We start from the raw sequence: 22,224 nt of genomic DNA, 5'->3' as shown, positions 1-22,224 counted from the left end.
TTCGTCCTTGCACGTTCGTTCGTTTGAAAGTTTTAAAATTTTCAAATTTCTAGTGGAAAACTGTTTGAAATATTATTAAATGTGATTTTCTAAATTTATAGTTTTGGCTGTATTTTTCGGATGTCACAGAAGTTCACAACTTCAGTAAAATACAATGTTAAAATCATGTTAGTTGAACATAACTTATCTTATACTTTGTAATTCTTTTAAATATGCCCATTTTAGTAATTTGCATAAAAAAGTATACTATTTAAGTAAAAAACAACCACTAACAAACAATATGTTTCTTTTTTTTTCTTATTTCTTTACACATACACATATTAGTTATAGTTTGGTTTATCAATATTACATATAAATTATTTTAAAATAGGATTTAAAGAAAGTGAAAGTTTAATCATCTTTCTTAGGAAACCAAACAATAGTATAAAAAGAAGGAAGATGAAGAATGGTTTGAAGCTGACGATGAGCATGTAGATTTTGACTTGAATCTCTTTGTGGCGTGTTTGATTGACTTGCAGCCGTACGTGATCTGAAAGCAAAAGTTTAGCCTATTCCCAAACATGTTATTGCAGTAAAACTAATCTATACTTTTACTACGTAATATCGAGTGTCACAATAATTGTCGTTAATATGTTTGTTTTTTCAATTGTGAAACTTTCTAGAGTGTTACTCTCTTCACCACCACACTTCCTACACCTTCCTATTTCTTTTTTGTCCTTGTAAAATATTTAATTCGTGGTGGTTAAAACGTATTTACCTTCATCAACATCCACCCACTCTATTAATGCACCCTCACACCCAAGCATTCCCACAGAAATCAGATTTCTCTTGCTTCTTCTCCCCTTTAACTATGCTATTGTGGTGGTCGAAGTGGTCCAGTGGTGGTCGAAGTGGTCCAGTGGTGGTGCCAAACAGAAGGTTCTCAAGTGTGAATACAAATTCATCCTTAAACGGATATGTGGTATCCGTAGAACACTTAAACAGATCTCAGAATCCGTCGACGGATATCAACATCTGTTAAAGGGTAAACGGATGTCAATATCCATGAACGGATTTCGAAATCCATTTAAGTGTTTTACGAATACCCATATTTGTTGTCGCCTTTCGTGTTTCTCTTCTTGTTCATTTAACATAGAACAGAGACATATAACAACACCCATCACACGCACAACACCCAACATACAGACAACACATGTTCACAAATAACCTTGACAAAAATGGGAAATTGGGGAAAAAGGAAGATGAGAAATTGGGGAAAGAGGAAGATGAGAATAAGAGAGAAAGAGAGAAAGTAAGAGTGTAGGGGTGTGAGGGTGGTGTGCGGCTGAGTGAATAAGAGAGTAAAGAATTAGGATTTTAAGAAAAAGTTGAAAAAGGTAAAGGGTGTTGGGGTGGGGGTGTGGTGTGCGGCTGATTGAATAAGAAAATAAAAATTAGGGTTTTAAGAAAAAGTTAAAAAATGTAAAGGGTGTGAAGGTGGAGGTGTGGTGTGTGACTGAATGAATAATAAGAGAATAAAAAATTAGAATTTTAAAAAAGAGTTACAAAAGATAAAGGGTAAAAGTAAAAGTGGCGTTTTTAGAATTAAAAATAAATTGAGAAGATATACGAAGGAGTGTGTGATGGTGGAGGAAGTAATTCTCAACTTTCTAAATCGTTCAACACAACCAAATATTAAAGACTGTTACTCCCTCCACCACCACATAATGCTCCCTGTACCTCTCCAACTTTTCTTATTTCCAAAACTAACCTTATGTAAATATTTATTTTTTATTTTTACCTATTTTAATTTAAAATCCAGTTCCCATTCTCATTCCTTTTTTAGTGCCACAGTACCCCCACACCCCCACATCCTCACATAACCTTCATTTTTCCCTTTCACTGTATTCTTCTTCCTCTCTTAGCTCTCTTGCTTATTTCAGTTAGTATTGCCACTTCATAATTCCTTTATCGCTCGATTTAACCTCAAAATTCTGTAGGTGAAAAGTATGAGAAAGAGGTCAAAAGAAACGCTGCAGAAAATGGTTTGAAGTGCTGAAGAGTACCATATTTTATTTGAGCACTAGATACAGCATGGGAAGGAAATTACAAAGTAAAAGGCAGCAAAATTTCAACATATTTGAAGTCAATAAAGAGAATCCTTCTGATTGGCCTGCTGCTGCAATAATTCTTCTATAGCTCTTCTGATCTCTGCTTCCTTCTCCAACCTTTCTTGCTGAAACATATTGCGATACAGAAAGAGGATCAAGAAAGTAAAAAGAAAACATTAGAGTTGCACAAGTCCCCGAACTTTGGCACAAAAAATATAATGCGTTTTTCATTACAATGCAAAATACAAACTCGGTACTGCATATAGGAGAAAATAATGTATATGCGAGATGAAATCCTAAAATAAAATCAAAACTTAGTTAGGTGTGAAATTATAATTGTAATAATGATTTATTTGATGATATCTAGGGTTTTCTTTGGCTGAAGAGTAAAATTGGAGGAGGGAATTGAGAGAAAGACGAAGAAAATGAACTTGATGGAGCGCGATCCAGACATGGACTTTGTCCATGGACTGCCAGAACACGAAAGCACCCAACGTATTGCGAAATACGATGCCACTCTAACCATATTTCTTCTTCTCTGTTACGATTTAGTTACAGCTTTTCGAGATATTCACGTCCGTAATTTTTATGCTTCAACTGATATAGATATCCAACGGATGTTGATATCCATTCAATGACATCCATTTAAGAATATAACAGATACTAACATCTATTTTGGTGTATAAATTATAAAATTAAAAATTTTAATCACAAAACATTAAATATTATAGAAAGACAAAAAAGGAACAGAGAGGTACATGAAGCATTCTGTGGTGGTGAAGGGAGTAACACCCAATATTAAATGTTGCATGCAATTGCTTCTCCATCCCTATTAATTTTCTAAAATAATCATTTTATCCATGTAAACATGTCTTTCAAATTATTCATTCTGGTACAGCCTTTTTGTGACGTCCCAAAATATATAGAAAAGACATACATATAATAAAGACGTCATCATGCATAATATAGGAAAACAGTCAAGAGTAATTAGGATTACAGTCATCCTTAGAATAGTGTGAAATTGAAAACTAGAGTATTAGAGTTTCTCCCGAAAATTACAGAGAATTTAAAACTTTAAATGCACTAAAGTTCTTCAAAATAATATGAGTTCATGGAAATAAAAGCTAGCAAATCTAAGCTGCAGCACTGCCGTCTCCATCAAGAGCTGTTTCTAAAGTATCCTCCTCGCCATCTGCTCCCACCCAAGTGGATGATCATCGCAAAAGGAAACACATACAACATGCACAAATACAAGCAAGCAAGGGTGAGCTAGATATAAAAAGCATGTTATTCAACCTCACACGACATGCAAAAGTCACTCAAACATGGTAAAATGACGTCACAAGACTTGTTACTTTAGAAACCGACTCGTCCGGACTAGAATGACTGCCGAGCTATGGCGGATTATGCACTCGTGGTGGCCTCTACTTCTTTGCAAAGTCATTGCCAATGGGTTTCACCCTACCACACTCACGAGGTTAGACCGTTATCACTCACCTTGGGCCATACTAGAAGCACCCAAGACTAGGACCTCCTGCTACTCCTCACCACATGAATCAATCCTCTCTACTTGAGAATGAAAGACCATTGGAGCGTCAGGAAAACCTCCAAGACTGAGCTACCATGCAATTCATTCTAAACATTACTAGGGCACCACCATGAATTTTCTCCTGAAAGATCATGGAATTACGTCCAACACTATAGGGCACCACCATGTGACCTCCCTTTGAGATCCATGGAATTACGTTCATCAACCATACTAGTACAAGCACATATTTTTAACCACCAAACATGTTTCACATACTGATAAGCTGTCGTTGAAGCTATCAAATTAATACTACTTTTCAAGGCAACTTCAGTATTGCCAAGTAGTATTCAAGAAAGTAGACAAGGTTGAAGTAACCCTGAGTCGTCTCCCAACGAACACAGAATTGCTTTTGAGTATCTGTGACTCTTACGAATGCTATGCAATGCTTATGAATAAAAGTAATGGTTGAAGAGTGTTTAAAGAATAAGAAACTTAAAAACAGTTACGATGAAATAGGCTAATTTCACTGCTTTTCCAAGATAGATTCATCATCGGTTATTCACGGATAATTGTTCAATTGATTATTGTTTAAGTTTCAAATTAATTAAAGTACATTCTTAATTAATTTGAGGGCGATCATGCATTTAACCAAAGTAAATTCTCAATCAAATGCAAAATCTTTCTAGATTATTCACAATAAATTCAACCAAAGTACATTCTCAATCAAATTCTATTGTGTTTAATCATGTCTATTCTTAAATATCCTAACCAAATTAAAAGCTAATCAATCAAAGTAAATTCTCAATTGATTATAGTTGAAATTATTACTAATCAATCAAAGTACATTCTCAATTGATAGTAAAAACCATTTAATCATATGAAAGTTCCTAAATTAAATCAAAGTAGATTCTCAATTTAAACCTAGAAACCCTAAAACTCATATAATCAATATGCATGTAGATTCAAACATATTATGATGCAAAAATCTTTGCTTTTAACAAGATAGAGAGATGAAAGACATAGAGAAAGAACAACTTAAATTAATAATCAAAATAAACAATTGCATTAACTAAACGTAACCTCAGAATCCATCATGGAATTACAGCAGAATAGCCTTAGATGCTTAGCTCTCCATGAATGGAGTTGAATACAAGATGAAAGAAAAGTGAGAGGAGTATGAGAGAATGAATTGAAGTGAAGTCCCCTGGGTCTCTTTAAATAGGCTTGATTGGGCTTGGACTCTGAATATTCAGTTGATAGAATCTTTTATCTTATATCTTTCAAATAATTAAAAGATTTAAATAATTATAACATTATTTGGAAGATATTTTCTGTTGATATTCCCAAATTAAATTAATTCAACAACTGAATATTATTTTTTATCTTTTCCGACTTTCCAAAATTGCACAAATACCCTGAAATTGTCTCTATCTGCACTTTAACCCCTTCTGAATTTCCCAAAATTGCAGGAAAACCCCTCAGTTGACCACTCTTTGACCAGATTCAAACATCATTGACCATTTTTGACTCAAGACTACGCGCCAATGAATGACCGCCACGTGTCAATCTCCTTCTCCACCCAAAATTAGGGTTTCAGATATTTGGGGAAAAGGGCTTCCCCCTCCGCCTTTGCCTGCGCCGCGAATGGGTTTTCGCTGTTTGGATTTTCTGAGTGCAGGTGGTGGCCGTTTTGGATGTGCGCAAGGTGACCTCGGAGAGATCGCGTTTCTAAGTGGCGCGATGGGGAAGGAAGGTTGTGGGTGACGCGGTGGAGGAGTTGCGCGTGGTGCGCGCGAAGAATGACGCGCTGTAATGGCCGTTCTTGCGGCAGCTTTGGGTGGCGACTTGCGGTTTTGATGATGGTGTGCCAGCGGATGAAAAAGATGAACGGTGGTGATTGTTGATGGTGGCTGTCCGGCGAGAAAGGAGGACGATTTGGTGGTGGCGGCATGGAGAAGATGAAGATGGTCGAGATGCGAAACCGTGGTGGTGATGGCGAGACCGAGGCGGTGCTGTGGAGATGGTGAAAAGGTGGCGCGATTGCGGAGCGACAAGGTGTTGGCACGAATGGAGGAGGGCGGCTGTGCGTGACGGAGGTCTTGTGGCGATGATGCTTGTTGATGGCGTCCATGGCGGAATCGCGATTTGGTTTCGGGAAGGGAGAAGATGAACGGAGGTCGCGGCGTGGTGGTGATGGCGGCACGTTAGTGGCGTTGGGCTTGCGGCGGCGGCACGGCAGTGGCTGTCCAGTGACGGAGCGGCGCGGCGGTGGTAGCGGCTAGGGTTCTGTTGGAGAAGGTGGAAGATGATGCTCATGGGTTAGGGCTGAGGTGGCGAAATGTGGTTGGCTAGATCTGTGTGAGAAGGATTTGGACACGTGGCAAGATCTGGTGGAGTCTAACTTAGGAGGGGTGTGTATAGGAAACTTAGGGAGGTGTAGTAGAAATGACTTAGTGTTTGGGCTTGGTCTTTGGCCTGTTTCAGAAATAGGAGTGTATGTAGGAATTTTAGGGGGTGCAAGGGTAAAAGTTGCCTGCTTGGCCCATATGTACATTATTTTCCAAATAAAATCTGATTTTGGGCCTTGAATTGCCATTTGGACCAATAGAACTTATAATTTCAGCTGCACAAATAAACGTAAGAACATCCAAAAATATTTTATGCGCTAAAACTCACTTTTTACGTCTCTTTAATTCCCAAACCCAACAATTTCAATCATCACAAATTCACTTATCCTATCAAAAATTTGAATTTTAAAGCATAAATGTGGGCATAAATATGCACTCATCACATACTCACATACTTTTAATGTAATCACATTATCACATCATACTATGCATTGCAATCATCCCACATACTTAATTCAACCCAAAAAAAGAGTAAAAGAGGCTGGAACCGAACACTATGAACTTTGGCCGAGCACTTAGGACTTTGGCCGAACGGTATGACTTTGGCCGAGCATTGAGAGCTTTGGCCGAACGCTATTTAGACCACGTACCACTAAGACCGAGCAGTATCAAGACCGAGCACCATTAAGACCGAACGCTACCAAATCAACACATGACCGAACGATACCAAATCAACACCTGACCGAGCGGTACCAAATCAACACCTGACCGAATGGTACCAAATCAACACCTGACCGAACGATACCAAATCAACACCTGACCGAACGGTACCAAATCAACACCTGACCGAACGGTACCAAATCAACACCTGACCGAACGGTAACAACTCAACACCTGACCAAACGGTACCAAATCAACACCTGACCAAACGATACCAAATCAACACCTGACCGAACGGTACCAAATCAACACCTGACCGAACGGTAACAAATCAACACCTAACCGAACGGTACCAAATCAACACCTAACCAAACGGTACCAAATCAACACCTGACCGAACGGTAACAACTCAACACCTGACCGAATGGTACCAAATCAACACCTGACCGAACGGTACCAAATCAACACATGACCGAACGGTACCAAATCAACACCTGACCGAACGGTACCAAATCTAAAGTGATTAGGAACTAAATCCTACTCTAAAACATCAAATTTCTCAACTTAAGAACCCAAATTCAATTCTACCACTTTGCACAAGTTTTTGACCAATTTAGTAGCTCAAACAAGTCACAATACAGTGCCTAAGACTGCCCCATCAGTCCAATTTCGCATTAGGCCCCAATTGCATAAAAACCACTACCTCACTTCCTCTCAAGTGACCCAAAACACTACCAAATCCTTTTAACTTTCACCATACAGCTGCTACCTCAGATTTTTCTCATCTAACATCCTCCATTGCAGTCACACAACACGTTTAAATCAGCTCATAGCCCGAAAATCATCAGCACATAGTTCATCATTCAAGAGGCACTAAATTTCAACATGCATCAACTAATTTCTAACGAAATCAATGGCACAACACAGAGTTCATTGCACACACACATATATATATATATATATATATATATATATATATATATATATATATATATATATATATATATATATATATATATATATATATATATATATATATATATATATATATATATACATACATATATTAAGCTACCAAACAACAAAAATCTAACTTTCCTTACCTCTATTTCAAACTTCTCTTGCTCCGAATTTGTTTCTCCGAAAACCCTCAAGAGCCTCTACTCTTCTTGTAACTAAAAATTTATTCCTAACTCTTTCTTCTCTATTTCTCAAGGTTTCTCACTTGATTCTTCCTCTCTTTGTGCAAAATAGCCTCCCCTCTCATGGCTATTTATAGTCCAAAAGTTTTTACTATTCAACAATTTTTTAATATTATTTATTATTTTAATATTATTTATTATTTTAATATCTTAATCACCACTTACATAATGGATTCTTCAATAATGCCTTAAAACATGGAGTGTTTTATCCACTATCAATATTTTAATTTTTTTTTACAAAAAGGTAGAAAAGAGTTTGAACCCATGTTCTTGAAATCACCACAATTTTCTACCAATTAAGCTACCAAAATTTCTTATTTAGGTTTTCACATTTTATTTTTACATAAACTTATCATATTTTCCATTCACAAAGAAATTTATTACTACTAGTAATGAAATTGTTACTATTAAGATAAATATTTTTCATAAATCTTACACTTTTCATAATAGAATTTTCGGATTGAATTTTTTCAGACTAATATTTCCGAAACAAAATTTTCTGGAATAAAATTTGAGGAATAAAATTTTTAAATCAAACAATCAAGAAAAGTTGTCAATAAAGAGCACCAACCACTTGGACTTTTAATGGCCTTTTACAAATTAAAATAAAACCAAACAGAAAAACACAAGGCTAATACAAGCCTATTACAAATCAAATTGAATCAAAAACAATTACAAAACAATCAATCCTATGCTACGGTCATGGTCATCCTTTCTGCAGAAAGATCGACGTTCCCACTTCTTGTGTAAGAATTCTCGTGCTCAATTTGTTGTACTGGATAGCCAATCCTACAATACAGATTACAAAGTGTGGATCAGTGTATATGCCCTTAGTTAAATAGACTGCACAAGGTGATACATATGGCGTGGCTTTGGTCATTCTAGCTTCTAGCCAATCCTACAATATAGATTACAAAGTGTGGATCGGTGTATATGCCCTTAGTTAAACAGACTGCAAAAGGTGATATATATGACATCAAGCACTTCCCTTTCTCGGTCATGTACAATTGGTGCAGGTGAAAGATCCTAGTTGCTCTCAATTAATTGCTTCAAACTGATACTGCACAGATAAATCCATCCACAATGAGCAGGACATCACTATCAATTTCAAGCTAAGATAAAGAAACATAAATGTGATTTAAAAATAAACTTACCTGAAGAACATAAATGTTTATTCCACTTCTCATTCCTGTTTTATTCTTTCTAACACAATGGTTCTTCTCAATAACCCAATCCTAAGATCAAGAATTGATAACTAAGTCATAAAATTCAAGGCTCACTACTAACTCAAATTTAGACACGTAATAAAATTCAACCCACTTTTGTTTCCTTTTTATTCATTGCTTCTCACCGCACCTGCAGCCAAATCCAATAGAATTTCTAAATTGCAAGAAGTTTAGACACGTAATATAATGAAATAGAAGTGCAAGAAAATAAATTAGAAGTCTAAACTACAATAACCTAAAGTAATAAACTCAAGATTTGCAAGAAAATGCATAAAGTAAAATAAATAAATTAGGAAAGGGGGCGAGGAGAAGAGAAAAATAAATTAGAAGTGTGAAAGAAGAGATAAATTGTAAGGCAAAGATAAAAATAAAGGGTGTTTATGGATTTGAATGTAAATTATGGTTTGTTAATTATTCTACGCACCTTGGGTTTTTCTTTTACTCGCTTACCATTTCTCTTTGTTTAGTCTTCAATGAGAGAGAACAGTAGAACCATCAAGATGTAAAATTTATACAACCAAGAGGGTAAAGAGAAAAAGAAACAGTTAATAAATTCTTGAAAAAAATAATAACCAGAAAAAGATATAGTCAAAGTTTCTTTGAATTTATTTTCAGGGAATTAACAAAAACCAATCTTTAAAATATAGCTCTTAACTTCAGTCTCAAGAAATCTGAAAACGAATAATTATATAAACAATTCATTAAATAAAATATAGTTGTACCTTATCAATTGTGAAACCATAACTTGCATCTCTCCACCGATTTCCAGTCACTTGCTGGTTGATCTATTCTTACAGCAATAATAATAGTCACCGAACTTCTATTTAAAATCTCTATTTACATTCTTCAACTAAAAGATCTCTATCACATTCGAAGGAATCTCTATTAAATTAGTTCCGTAAACTTACTGGGCCAAAGGGATTTAGCCCTATGCACAATCCTAATATTACCCTAAAATATCTTGAATTTTCTATGGAATTTGAGCATATAAAACTCCCTCATGTTTGTTTGTGCAACTGAGATGTTCTGTTACAGTAATTTGGAACTGGAAAATACCTGGAAGTCCCATGTCCCTCCTTTAATCATGAACAACTACTGTCATCATACGCAAGTTACTTTCAGTGGAACTACCAAGAAAGAAGGAGCAACACAAACAACAATTCCTGCCCTGATAATTCCATCATAAAGTGGTATACGCAAAAGTCAACTAAGTTCTCTTAAGAAGACATTTCACTATTGCTTCATCAATAAGCTCAAGAGTATTTTCACATTTCCTTTCTTCATAGTTTGCATCAACAAAAATATCATATATCTCTTTTTCTGCATCAAAGCCTTGAGTTCTCATCTCAAATAGCTTCTTAGCCTCCACAAATTTCTTTTTCTTACAGAAAGCCTTTACAAGAGCATTATAGGAAGCAGCAGTTAGACTAAATTTCTTTCATATTTCTACCTTTACAACGCCCTTTAATCAAAATATTGTAGGAATTATTGTCAGGTATCACTCCTTGAGCATACATCCTCTTATAAATCTTTGTTGTAGCACACATGTTATTTCTAATACAGTACTGCTCCAAGAGAAAATTGAATGTTGTGGCATTTGGCCTTATACCTTTTTCCAAAATCCATTTAATTTACCTTTCACCATCTTCAACCATCCCTGACATGCAAAACCCATTCATTAGCACACTGATGAGAGTTGTATACACCACTTTATCAGGAAAAATCCTCTGGTTTATCATCTCCCTCAGGACTTGTGAAGCCTCAACTATTCTACAAGTCTTACATAGAAGGGAAATTACGCTATTGTATGTGTATTGATTTGGCTTACACACCTTCCCCTACAACTCTTCCAGAAGCTTCAAGACATTTTCTATCTATTCAACCTAACAGTATCCATTAATTATAACACTATAACTTACAACATCAGGAAAGCTCCCCCTGAACTCCATTTGTAAGAGCATATTATGCACTTCTTTTAACCTACCCAAATGACAAAGTGAATGGAGAATAATATAATATGACATGGTGTTCCAACAAACACCCACTTCTGGATACTCTCTGAACACCTTAATTGCCACCTTTTTCCCATCAAAACTGTTAGATAGCCTAGCTAGAAACAAATCACAAGAATCTACAGAAACAAGAACACATAATTTACTAATTTATCAAAACAGTTTCCGAGCCTATAGAAGCCACCCTGCTTCAACAAGAACTTGGAAGAACACATCAAACACAAAGGGATGTGCACCCCAGTCCTTGTAACCATAAATCAACCTCTCAGTAAATTGAGCAAACGAGTTACTAACATCCAAATCAGGATTTTCCCAGAACTCAAAATATTCAGCCTATGAGCCAATCTCAAGTACTTAGAAGCCATAACAATCTGAACAACGGACTTCCAAACAAGGGTCCCATCGCAGGCACATCTAGTTAAAGAAATCCAACACCAGTTTATAATCATCCTTCTTGTTCAAAAGAATGCACAACCAACTCATATTTACAAAATAAATAATATGAAGTCAAATCATAATCCGGAATCCTTCCACTTTGGCCCAACAAACCATCAAAAGATACACAAAGAATTCAGCAACTGTCCGAATAACAAGGGGCAACACAAAATTTTCTATTGTGAACAAAGAAAGTCAAAGTGCACTTTATTTATGATGGAACAACTAAAAAATATACTCCCATGGAATTTGCACAGAGAATCAAGAAAATTTCGAGAATTCCAGGAGGGACAACTCAAAATAAAACGTTATTGAACTTGCACTGGGAACCAAAAAAATCAAAGTGTTATTTGACCGTTCCATTTAGGGTGTATGCCCACCTCAAGTTATAGGGTTTTGAAAATTGAAGTCACACCATCAGATTAGTTTAATAGTATCCATAAGATAATATATTTATAGGTTGTCAAATCAATATAAGGCTCAAAAACATATTTGTAAACAATAACTCACATAAGCATCCAAAATTTCCTTAAGAGATACCAAAATTGGTGACCAAGCACAATCCCTGAAAGCCTATTATAATAAAATACGACAAATTTTCAAACAGATGTAAAATTACAAAAAAAAAAAAAAATAGGCATATCACTGAAAAGAATTATAGCAAAACGAGTCAATGTTACCTGGCTTAAAGATGGTACAACAATGTTACCAAGGGAACTGCAAATACAAGGAGGATGGAATAACAATGAAGCGACATCATCAATAAGGCCGCAGCAGAATAGTAAACAAGTAAATTTTCAACAGACTAGTGGTGTAAACAGTTAAAAATAAACCAAAATAAACAGTTAAAAAGTCAATTTGTTAAAATGATTAATCCTGAATTTCTAGCAAATGTAATAAACATTTATCATATCTCAGGCACTAAATTGACACTAGCAAACATAATATAAAGATCATACTTTTAAAGAGAAAGATAAAGGTGTATTAAAAACTAACTTGCATGAAGAACAAAATTGTTTATTCCATTTTTTTTTCCTTTTTGATTCTTCTCACCACAATAATTCTTCTCAGTAATCCATTTCTAAGATCAAGAATTCATAATTAATTCATATAATTGGAGCACACTATTTTCACAGATTTAAAATTGGAGGATTATTCTCATCTTAGTTTTATAATATGCATAAAACAATATATTTGTAGGTTATCAAATCAATACAAGGCTCAAAATATATTTCTAAGCAATAACTCACATAAGCATCCGTAATTTGTATTGTGAATAAATGAAATCTTAAGAGATACCAAAATTGGTGACCTGTCTCAATCCCTAAATGCCTATTGTAATAAAATACGACAAATTTTCAAACTGATGTAAAATTACAAAAAATAGGCACGTCACTGAAAACAATAGTGCCAAAAGCAGTCAATGTTACCTGGCTTAAAGATGATACAACAATGACAAGAAGGCTACACCAAGTGAACTTCAAATACAAGGAGGATGGAACAGCAATGGGGCAACATCATCAAGAAGGTCGTAGCAAAACAATAAAGAACTAAAATTTCAACAGACTATGGTTGTAAATCGTTCAAAAGCCAAGTAATTAGAATGAATAATCTTCAATTTCTAGCACAGGCATTAAATTGACTCGCGCAATATAATATAAAGATCAAAAAGTTAGAGAGAAACATATATGTTTTTAAACTAACTTTCATGAAGAACACACTTGTTTGTTCCACTTCTCTTTCCTTTTCTATTCTTCTCACCCTTTACTGGCTATTTATCCGAGTAACATCTATCCTTAGACAGGTAAACAACCAACAACAAACTTTGTAGCTCCGGGTTGGTGGTTACAAACAGTACAATCCCGTTCAAAACTCATCCCTCGAACAGTGTTAACCCTATAAAACAATCAGCTTAAAGTAATCCCTCAAACATTCTTAACATGGCCAAACAGAATCATCAAATATTTAAATTGACAAATACTTGCCTTTGCCTTGACATTTGTCATCTGAGAATTACAACTACTACGAAAATATTTCTCTAAGCACGTACCCTTATGCTCTTCATACAAGGAGAATACTGATAGAAAAATAATCTCACTATAGAAATAAGGTAGAAAAAGTTACCAGCAGACCATATGGATATACAAATTTATCTATGCTCCCATGATACCAAATTCTAAGAAACCAGGTAGAACACAAATGCTAGAAAACAAACACAAATAACCGAGCATTGTTATTCAAATGCTTTTACAACTAAAATTTTCTAGGAGTTTATTTTCTCCTAGCACTAAATTATAATTTGTTTTAATGGATACAAGGAAGTCATAAAACTAATACAGAGATATGAAAGTGCAATAAAAAATGAATCTTTATAATGTTTTTCAGCCCTCCAACCAGTATCAGTGTGATAATCAGATAAGTCACTGAAACTAATGATATAAATTACAACTCGATATATGCTCTTTAGTGGTTTGTCACATTTGGCCTCACTATTTTTTCTTGATAACAATCTTCCCTCATCTCTTCTCCCTCTTTCACTATTTATACGATTCTGTCATGCAAACTGAGGGCTACTAATCCGTTTATATAAGTAACTATTCTGTTACAATTTTCTTAATACCCTTCCAACCCCCTCCCTCCTTTAATAGATTCAAGCAAACTAACATATTTTTTTCGCACCATGTAATCTTTTCAGATTTCAATAGATATTAATGACTTATTTACATCAGCAGTAATGCTTTTTCATGAAAACAAGTCTTAGCACTTCATGATTATTAACTATTACTTTGAAGGAATTACAGATTTGAGCAGATGAGTACCTCAACTCTGAAGTAAATCATCAATTTTTCATCATTCATCACAACCCCCTACAACAGGTCTTAAAAGATGGGAAAGCTACAACAACAATATACAAAGCTGTGCAAGAATTACATTTATTTAATATATCTATTTACCTTCTATTAAAAAATCTCTATCACATTCAAAGAAATCTCTATTGCATTGGTTCCGTAAACTAATTGAGGCAAAGGGATTTAGGCCTATGCACAATCACAATATTACCCTCGAAAATCTTGATGTTTCCTATGGAATTTGATGATGTAAAACTCCCTCGTGTTTGTGTGCGCTACTGTGATGTTCTGTTTCAATATTTTGGAATGGGAAAATACCTGGAACTCCTGTGTTACTCCTCTAATCATGAGAGTAACTGGTTTCATCATATGCAAGCTACTTTCAGTGGAACAACCAAGAAAGAAGGAGCAATACAAACAACAATTATTGCCCTGATAATTCCATCATCATAAAGTGGCATGTGCAAAAGAAAACTAAGTTCTCTTAACAAGACATTTCTCTATTGCTTCATCACAAAGCTCAAGAGTATTTTCCCAGTTCCCATCTTCATAGTTTACATAAAAAATTATATCATATATCTCTTTTTATGCAACAAAACCTTGAGTTCTCATCTCATCAAATAGCTTCTTAGCCTGCACAATACTTTTTCCTCTTACAGAAACCCTTTATAAGACCATTGATTAGTAATGGTGTCAGGATAAAACCATGCCAGATCCATTTCTTCCATAATTTTTATTTCTTGCTCTATATTTCCTACCTTACAAAGACCATTGATTAGTGCATTATATGTGAAACATTTGGTTGAAGGCCCTTCTCAGACATTTCAAGAAGCTCACTTGTTATATCTACCTCACCATGTTTACACAGGCCATCAACCAATGTTGTACAAGTTATAACATTAGGAGTCAAACCCTTCTCAACCATCTGGTTGTGAACAGAGAATGCATCTTTCATTTCTCCGACCTTGCAATACCCATCTATAAGGGTAGTATAAGCAACTTCATCTGGTTCCAACCCTTTTCTAAATATTTCACTAAATAGTTAGCATGCTCCCACAACCTTTCCAGCTTCACAAAGCCCATTAATCATGGAAGTATAAGTCACGAAATCAAGAACTATTTTCTTATGTCTCATTTCATCAAATAGATTGCATTCAGCTGAAACATTCCCAGACTTGTCGAACCCACTTATGAGAGTTGTAAACACAACTTTATCAGGAAAAATCCTGACTTATCATCTCCCTCAGAACTGTCTCCGCTTCAACTACTCTACCTGTCTTACAAAGAAGGGAAATTATGCTTGTGTATGTGTATTGATTTGGCTTACACCCCTTTCCCTTCAACTTTTCCAGGAGCTTCAAGACCTTTCCTATCTGTTCAACCTGACAGTATCCATTGATTATAACACTATAACTTACAACATCAGGAAAGCTCCCCACAAACTCCATTCGTAAGAGCAGATTATGCATTTCTTTTAACCTACCCAATTGACAAAGTGAATGGAAAATAATATTATATGACATGGTGTTCCAACAAACATCCACTTTTGGATACTCTCTCAACATATTAACTGCCATCTTTTTCCCATCAAAACTGTTAAATAGCCTAGCTAGAAACCAATTACAAGAATCTACAGAAACAACAACGTCGTTCTTTACCAATTTATCAAACAGAATTTATGAGCCTCTAGAAGCCACCCTGCTTCATCAAGAACTTGGAACAACACATCAAACACAAAGTGATGTGCACCCCAGACTTTGACCTCTTAGTAAATTGAGTAAACGAGTTACTAACATCCAAACTAGGCTTTTCCCATAACTCAAAAACCAGTCTGTGAGTCGCTCTAATGTCCTTAGAAAACACCAGTCTGAACAACAATGCAAAGGGCTTCCAAAGAAGGCTTCGTCCTCATGCACATCCAGTTGAAGAAAGCCAACACCAGTTTATAACCATCATTGATGTTCATAAGAATGCACGCCAACTCATATTTATAAAATAAATATATATGAAGTCAAATTATAATCCGCAATCCTTCCAATTTGGCCCAACAAACAATCAAAAGATATACAAATAATTCATCAAATGTCTGAGAATAGGGGCAACTCAAAATTTCTTATTGTGAACAAAGAAAGTCAAACTACACTTTGACAACTCTATTTATGATGGGACAACTAAAAATATATCCATATTGAATTTGCAAAGTGAATCAAGAAAATTAAAGCGCAATTTGAGAATTTCGTGTGGGAAAATTCAAAATATCCCCTTATGGAAATTGCACTGTGAACAAAAAAAATCAATGTGTTATCCAATAGTTCCCTTTAGGGTGAATGGCCACCTCAAGTTATAGGGCTTTCAAAATTGCAACCACACCATCAACTTATACGAAGCTTATATGTAAGTTGTTGCTTATAATACAAGATGAATGCTTTATTTTGTGCATGACTATTTCTTAACGCAGTGAGAGATTACAAGTGGAATATTGGTTATGTAACATGGGTATGCATCCACATTAAGAATTAGGTAACCAAATTTGAAATATTTAATCATAGTCAAGATAGTGGATGAGTATATCTGAATTAACACTTTGAATCGTTTTATGAGATGAAAATTTTTAATATAAAGCACACATTTAATCCATCAATTCCACAAGAAATGAGTCTCACAAACCATCATACTATGCTCAAAAGCAATCTTTGTTATCCATAAATTCAATATAAAGCCCACATTCTCATCCATCAATTCCACACAAAATGAGCCTCACAAACTGTCATATTGTGCTCTTAAGCAATATTTGTTATTCATAAATTCAATATAAAACCCACATTATTTTTCATATTTCCACACGAAATGAGCTTCACAACCTGTCATACTATGCTCAAAAGCAATTTTTGTTATCCATAAATTCAATATAAAGCCCACAGTTTAATCCACCAATTTCAAACAAAATGAATCTCACAAACCGTCATATTATGCTCAAAAGTAATTTTTTTAGCCATAAATTCAATATACTGGCCATATTGTAATTCATTTATTCCACAAGAAATTAGTTTCACAAATCGTCATAATATGCTAAAAAGCAATCTTTGTTAACCATAAATTCAATATGAAGCTCACATTTTAATCCATCAATTCGACACGAAATGAGCCTAAAAAACCGTTATACTATGGTCAAAGACTATCTTTGTTATCCATAAATTCAATATAAAACTCACATTTTAATCCATCAATTCTACACAAAATGACCCTCACAAAACGTCATGTTATGCTCAAAAGCTCTTTTTGTTATCCATAAATTCAATATAAAGCTCACATTCTAATCCATCAATTCCACTTGAAATAATATCTCAAACCCTCACATAATGCTTATAAGCAATTTTTGTTATTTATAAATTCAATATAAAACTCACACACTAAACCATTAATTTCACACGAAATTAGGCTCACAAATTGTTATATTATCCTCATAAAGAATTTTTATTATCCATAAATTCAATATAAATCTCACATTGTAATTCATCAATTCCACACAAAATGAGCCTCACAAACTGTCATATTATGCCCAAAAGCAATTTTTGTTATCCATAAATTCAATATAAAGTCAATACTGTAAACCATCAATTATACACGGCCTAAAAAATCGTCATATTATGCTCAAAAATAATTTTTCTTATCCACATATTCAATATGAAGCCCACATTATAATCATCAACTCCAGAAAAAATGAGTCTCATAAATCGTTGTAATATGCTTAAAAAGCAATCTTTATTATCTATTAAGTCAATATAAAGCCCACATTCTAATGCATCAATTCTACACAAAATGAACCTCACAAACCGTCACACTATGCTCAAAAGCAATCTTTGATATCTATAAATTCAATATAAAACCCACATTTTAATCTATCAATTACACACGAAATGAGCCTCACAAACCGTCATACTATGCCCAAGAGCAATCTTTGTTATCCATAAATTCAATATAAAACCCACATTGTCATCCATCAATTCCACACGAAATGATCCTCACAAACCGTCATATTATGATCAAAACCAATTTTTCTTATCCATAATTTCAATATGAAGCTCACATTGTAATTCATCAATTTCACAAGAAATGAGCCTCATAATCCGTCCTCAAAAGCAATCTTTGTTACCCATAAATTCAATATAAAGCCCACATTCTAATCCATAAATCCCACACGAAATGAGTCTTACAAACCGTCATATTTTTGTTATCCATAAATTCACTATAAAGCCCACATCATAATCCACTAATTCCACACAAAATGAGCCTCATAAATGTTATATTATGATCAAAAGCAATTTTTCTTATCAATAAATTCAGTATGAAGCCCACATTGTAATCCATCAATACCACAAGAAACGAGTCTCAAAAACTATCATACTATGCTCAAAGAACTATGTTATCCATAAATTCAATATGAAGTCTACATTTTAATCCATTAATTCCACACGAAATGAGTCTCACAAAGCATAAGATTACGCTCATAAGCAATCTTTATTATCCATTAAATCAATATAAAGCCCACATTGTAATCCACATATTCCACACAAAATGAACCTCACAAATCGCCACATAATGCTCAAAATCAATATTTGTTATATGCAAATTCAATATAAAGTCCACATTGTATTCCATCAATTTCACATGAAATGAACCTCACAAATCGTCATACTTTGCTCAAATGCAATCTTTGTTATCCAAAAATTTAATATAAAGCCAACATTCTAATTTATCAATTCCAAACGAAATGAGCCTCAGAAACAGTCATACTGTGCTTAAGAGCTATCTTTGTTCAATAGAAAGTCCACATTATAATCCACTAATTTCACACGAAATGAGCTTCATAACTGTTATATTGTTTAAAAATAATTTTTCTTATCCATAAATTCAATATGAAGCCGACTTTGTAATCAATAAATTCCACAAGAAATGAGACTCACAAACTTCCATACTATGTTCAAAAGCAATCTTTATTATCCATTAATTCAATATGAAACCCATCTTTTAATCCATTAATTCCACATGAAATGAGCATCACAAAGGGTAACATTACGCTCATAAAAAAATTTTATCAATAATTTCAACACAACCCACATTGCAATCCATCAATTCCACATGAAATGAGTCTCACAGACCATCACACTATGCTAAATACGGTCTTTGAAATCCATAAATTCAATTTAAAATGCACATTGTAATTTATATTTCCAAACGAAATAAGCCTCACAAACCGTCACATTATGCTCAAAAGCAATATTTAGTATCCATATAAGGCTTAAATTGTAATCCATCAATTCCACACGAATTGAGCCTCACAAAACATCATATTATGCGCAAAAGCATTCATTGTTATTCAATATCCAACATAAAACTCACATTCTAATTCATCAATTACACACGAAATGAGTGTCACAACCCATCATACTATGCTTAAAACCAATCTTTATTATCCATAAATTCAATATAAATCATACATAATATTCCATCAATTCCATACAAAATGAGCCTCACAAACCTTTAGCTCAAGAGCAATTTTTGTTATCCATAAATTCAATATAAATCTCACATTCTAATTTATCAATTCCACACAAATTGAGTATCACAAACCATCATATTATGTTCATAAGCAACTTTTATTATCCATAAATTCAATATGAAGCCCTATTTTAATCCATCAATTGCACATGAAATAAGCCTAAAAAATCGTTACATTATGCTAAATAAAATCTTTCTTATTCATAAATTAAATATAAAACGCATATTGTAATTCATATTTTCAAATGAATTGAGTCTCACAAACCGTCACACTATGCTCAAAAGCAATATTTGTAATCCATCAATTCCACACAAAATGAGTCTCACGAACCGTCATACTATGTTCAAAAGCATTCATTGTTATTCAATATTCAACATAAAGATCACATTCTAATTCATCAATTCCACACGAAAAGAGTGTAACGACCCGTCATACTATGCTTAAAACAAATCTTTATTATCCAGAAATGCAATATAAATTATACATTATATTCCATTAATTCCACACAAAATGACTCTCACAAAGCGTTAACTCAAGAGATATCTTTGTTATCCATAAATTAATATGAAGCTCACATTCTAATCTATTAATTCTACACTAAATGAACCTCAAAACTCGTCATATTATGATCAAAAAACAATTTTTCTTATCCATAAATTCAATATGAAACCCACATTCTAATCCATCAATTCCACAAGAAATGAGCTTCATAAACCGTCACACCATGCTCAAAAGAAATTTTTATTATCCATATAATTGGAGGCACACTATTTTTTGAACATCCATTTAATTAGTCTTTCACCATCTTCCAACATCTCTGAGATGCAAAACCCATTCATTAGCACATTGAATGTAACATTTGTAGGCTGAAGTCTTTTACCAAGCATAACCACAGCATTTCATGGGCCCTGGCCATTTCACCCATCTTACAACAAGTGTCCATCAGTGTAGTATATGTAATAGTGTCAGGATAAAACCATGCCAGATCCATTTCTTCCATAATTTTTATTTCTTGCTCTATATTTCCTACCTTACAAAGACCATTGATTAGTGCATTATATGTGCAAACATTTGGTTGAAGGCCCTTCTCAGACATTTCAAGAAGCTCATTTGCTATATCTACCTCACGACGTTTACACAGGCCATCAACCAATGTTGTACAAGTTATAACATTAGGAATCAAACCCTTCTCAACCATCTGGTTGTGAAGAGAGAATGCATCTTTCATTTCTCCGGCCATGCAATACCCATCTATAAGGGCAGTATAAGCAACTTCATCTGGTTCCAACCCTTTTCTAAATATTTCACTAAATAGTAGGCATGCTCCCACAACCTTTCTAGCTTCACAAAGCCCGTTAATCATGGAAGTATAAGTCACGAAATCAGGAACTATTTTCTTATGTCTCATTTCATCAAATAGATAGTATTCAGCTGAAACATTCCCAGACTTGTCAAACCTACTTATGAGAGTTGTAAACACAACTTTATCAGGAAAAATCCTCTGGCTTATCATCTCCCTCGAAACTTTCTTCGCTTCAACTACTCTACCTATCTTACAAAGAAGGGAAATTATGCTTGTGTATGTGTATTGATTTGGCTTACACCCCTTTCCCTTCAACTTTTCCAGGAGCTTCAAGACCTTTCCTATCTGTTCAACCTGACAGTATCCATTGATTATAACACTATAACTTACAACATCAGGAAAGCTCCCCACAAACTCCATTCGTAAGAGCAGATTATACATTTCTTTTAACCTACCCAATTGACAACGTGAATGGAAAATAATATTATATGACATGGTGTTCCAACAAACACCCACTTTTGGATACTCTCTCAACATATTAATTGCCATCTTTTTCCCATCAAAATTGTTGAATAGCCTAGCTAGAAACAAATTAGAAGAATCTACAAAAACAACAACATCGTTATTTACCAATTTATCAAACAGAATTTCTGAGCCTCTAGAAGCCACCCTGCTTCATCAAGAACTTGGAACAACACATCAAAGACAAAGTGATGTGCACCCCAGACTTTGACCTCTTAGTAAATTCAGTAAACGAGTTACTAACATCCAAACTTGGCTTTTCCCATAACTCAAAAACAAGTCTATGAGTCGTTCTAAAGTCCTTAGAAACACACCAATCTGAACAACAATGCAAAGGGCTTCCAACGAAGGCTTCGTCCTCATGCACATCCAGTTGAAGAAATCCAACACCAGTTTATAACCATCATTGGTGTTCATAAGAATGCACGCCAACTCATTTATAAAATGAATATATATGAAGTCAAATTATAATCCGCAATCCTTCCAATT

At 34.4% G+C, this 22,224-nt stretch overlaps 1 protein-coding gene and 1 pseudogene across 1 annotated transcript; both read right to left on the bottom strand.

The window, feature by feature from the left end:
• Positions 1-8,352: 8,352 nt before the first annotated feature.
• LOC108342309 (pentatricopeptide repeat-containing protein At1g05670, mitochondrial-like) lies at positions 8,353-22,200 on the bottom strand (annotated as a pseudogene).
• Positions 10,262-15,798, bottom strand: LOC108328320 (pentatricopeptide repeat-containing protein At1g05670, mitochondrial-like). Its single transcript, XM_052881020.1, has 9 exons — positions 15,678-15,798; positions 15,411-15,559; positions 15,201-15,314; positions 15,008-15,108; positions 12,182-12,218; positions 12,012-12,074; positions 11,303-11,399; positions 11,100-11,185; positions 10,262-10,447 (listed from the first exon to the last, which is right to left on the bottom strand). Exons 1-9 carry the CDS (start codon positions 15,796-15,798, stop codon positions 10,262-10,264), a joined length of 954 nt encoding a protein of 317 aa, XP_052736980.1.
• Positions 22,201-22,224: the final 24 nt, after the last annotated feature.

This window comes from Vigna angularis, chromosome 1, assembly GCF_016808095.1.
Source record: "Vigna angularis cultivar LongXiaoDou No.4 chromosome 1, ASM1680809v1, whole genome shotgun sequence".
Classification (NCBI taxonomy): Eukaryota; Viridiplantae; Streptophyta; class Magnoliopsida; order Fabales; family Fabaceae; genus Vigna; species Vigna angularis.
The sequence above is the reverse complement of the archived record's forward strand: the minus strand, read 5'-3'. Positions and strand labels throughout refer to the sequence as shown.

Bases quoted from the DNA above. Each gene is read 5' to 3' on its own strand.
- LOC108328320 (XM_052881020.1), bottom strand. From the start codon at position 15,798: ATGGAGTTTGTGGGGAGCTTTCCTGATGTTGTAAGTTATAGTGTTATA. The intron at 12,219-15,007 runs GTAAGAGGAAAA...TTGTATTTGCAG, and splicing joins TGGTCTTATAAAGGGTTTCT to TTCCCTTGGTAACATTGTTG. The intron at 11,186-11,302 runs GTGCACATCCCT...TTGTTTCTGTAG, and splicing joins TTATGGTTACAAGGACTGGG to ATTCTTGTGATTTGTTTCTA.